Genomic DNA, 1,744 nt, shown 5'->3' on the forward strand with positions numbered 1-1,744 from the left:
GCTGAACCACAAACATAGAATGATAAGTAATTTGAAAGCAGGCAGAGACATTTCGGGCTTGATTCAATCAGATCCACTTTGTCCAACATCCGCACAGCGGTCGTTTCGGAGGTGCCGGAGGTAGGACTGCGTTAGAAGCTGTCAAATCCACAAGCAGCTCCTGGCATTATACCTAAAGCGGACATTGCCATTGGCTGCACGGAGTGGCATGAACAGAAATCCCATGCAGCCTTGTTTCTAAGTCAGAACAGTGGAATGTGAGATGTGATCTACACCTCCATTATGATGATAGAAACTATTTGGTTGAATGTTTTTCAATGTGAGCGTCATTATTTCTATACAGCCTCCACTTTCTCCTTCTGAACTTCTAACGCCAGTGGGACAGTGTGGCTTCGTGACAATGATCGCAAGAGCAGCTGCTCGCTGATTTGACAGCTCCAACGCAGTTCCACCTCCAGCAAAGGCAAAACATCCGCTATGCAGGTGTCTGCTATTGCCGGTTAACGCTTGATCTGATTGAATCTAGGCCTTCGTTTTTTGAGGTGCACACACACTAACACATTTGTATGGCATCACATGCACACACACGTTGGTCGCCTTCCCCTGCTCAGACGTTGCATTCATCAACCAGTGGTTCCGTGCCACGTCATCGACTGCTGTCGGGCATCAGGTTGCTATGAAATATGATGTGGTTAGCTGATACTTAAAATACCTTTCCAGAAGATGTAACATCTGGCAACGCCTGGGCAGAGGAATACCTATTATCTAAGATGTGTTCATTAAAGGGCTTCCAGGGCCGGGTCCCAGGGCAGTACTGATCATGCCCATTTGGGCATCGACCAATCACATAGTTTGTTAGAAGGAATGGCTGGAGACAGGTGGCCAACCGGGCCCGCCCAGCCGGACGTGATTGGGTGGCTGTGGGTGGCTCTCGCTGTTGATTGGTCCGTGAAGCTGGGCGCAGGGAGAAGAGGCAGGACTCCCGTCTGTACGCCCGACCGTCCACAAACAAGGGTACTGACTGAGGACACACACCTTGCTTTATAAACAAAAACTCAGTAGATTCTAAAGAGCTATATCATGTCTTATTCTACCTATTCTATATCTATGTTTTCGTGTCGTACCTGCTGCTATTGGTGGACGGGGGTGAGGAGGGTGTGGTCACGGGTAGGGCTGAGGAGGAGGGGCCGGGGGAGGAGACACTGGACCAGCCATCAGGACCCCCAGACAACACCTGTAGCCCCTCAGACAGAGAGACTGGAGGGAGGATTGGAGATGAGGGTGACGAGGAGAGCGAGACAGAGGAACGGAGAACGACAGGGACAAGGGAAGAGGGAAGAGGTCAGGCTGGTGTGATAGCTTACATTTTCAACTGAAGTTAAAAGAGGATTTGGACGAGAGAGATGGAGAGATGGCGGTGTGTCTCACCAGAAGGGTGCGTGCGATGCGGCAGGTAGGAGGGGGGGTAGGGAGCTGGCCTGGGGGGGTAGTGCTTGTACCCATGAGGGGGGGCGAGAGGCAGACCCCCGCTATAGGGGAAGCTAGGACCCCCACCTGAACACAGCGAGTCTGGGTTAGACAGAAACCAGCCACCTATGGGAAGAAGAAACACACACGGTTTAAAAGTGGATTATTGTTATTTAGTAGATTCAAATAATTCAATTTGAATCAAATTAGTCCTAAAGGCCCACTCACAGTGTTGAATTCCCATATGGCTATCAAATGGGGACTCCAATGGACTGTT

General features: G+C 50.4%; 1 protein-coding gene across 1 annotated transcript in view; it reads right to left on the reverse strand.

Annotated features, from left to right (window-relative positions):
• Nucleotides 1-242: 242 nt before the first annotated feature.
• tbx19 (T-box transcription factor 19) overlaps nucleotides 243-1,744 on the reverse strand; it is a 7,363-nt gene continuing 5,861 nt past the window's right edge. The window contains exons 5-8 of the mRNA XM_024416372.2: nucleotides 1,696-1,744; nucleotides 1,429-1,593; nucleotides 1,125-1,257; nucleotides 243-1,021 (exon numbers count right to left, since the gene is read on the reverse strand). The exon at nucleotides 1,696-1,744 is cut by the window's right edge and continues 10 nt beyond it. Coding sequence (XP_024272140.1) covers nucleotides 856-1,021; nucleotides 1,125-1,257; nucleotides 1,429-1,593; nucleotides 1,696-1,744 — 513 coding nt within the window. The 3' untranslated portion in view covers nucleotides 243-855. The remainder of the gene's footprint in view (nucleotides 1,022-1,124; nucleotides 1,258-1,428; nucleotides 1,594-1,695) is intronic.

Source organism: Oncorhynchus tshawytscha, unplaced genomic scaffold (genome assembly GCF_018296145.1).
Source record: "Oncorhynchus tshawytscha isolate Ot180627B unplaced genomic scaffold, Otsh_v2.0 Un_scaffold_4246_pilon_pilon, whole genome shotgun sequence".
NCBI classification, from domain to species: Eukaryota; Metazoa; Chordata; class Actinopteri; order Salmoniformes; family Salmonidae; genus Oncorhynchus; species Oncorhynchus tshawytscha.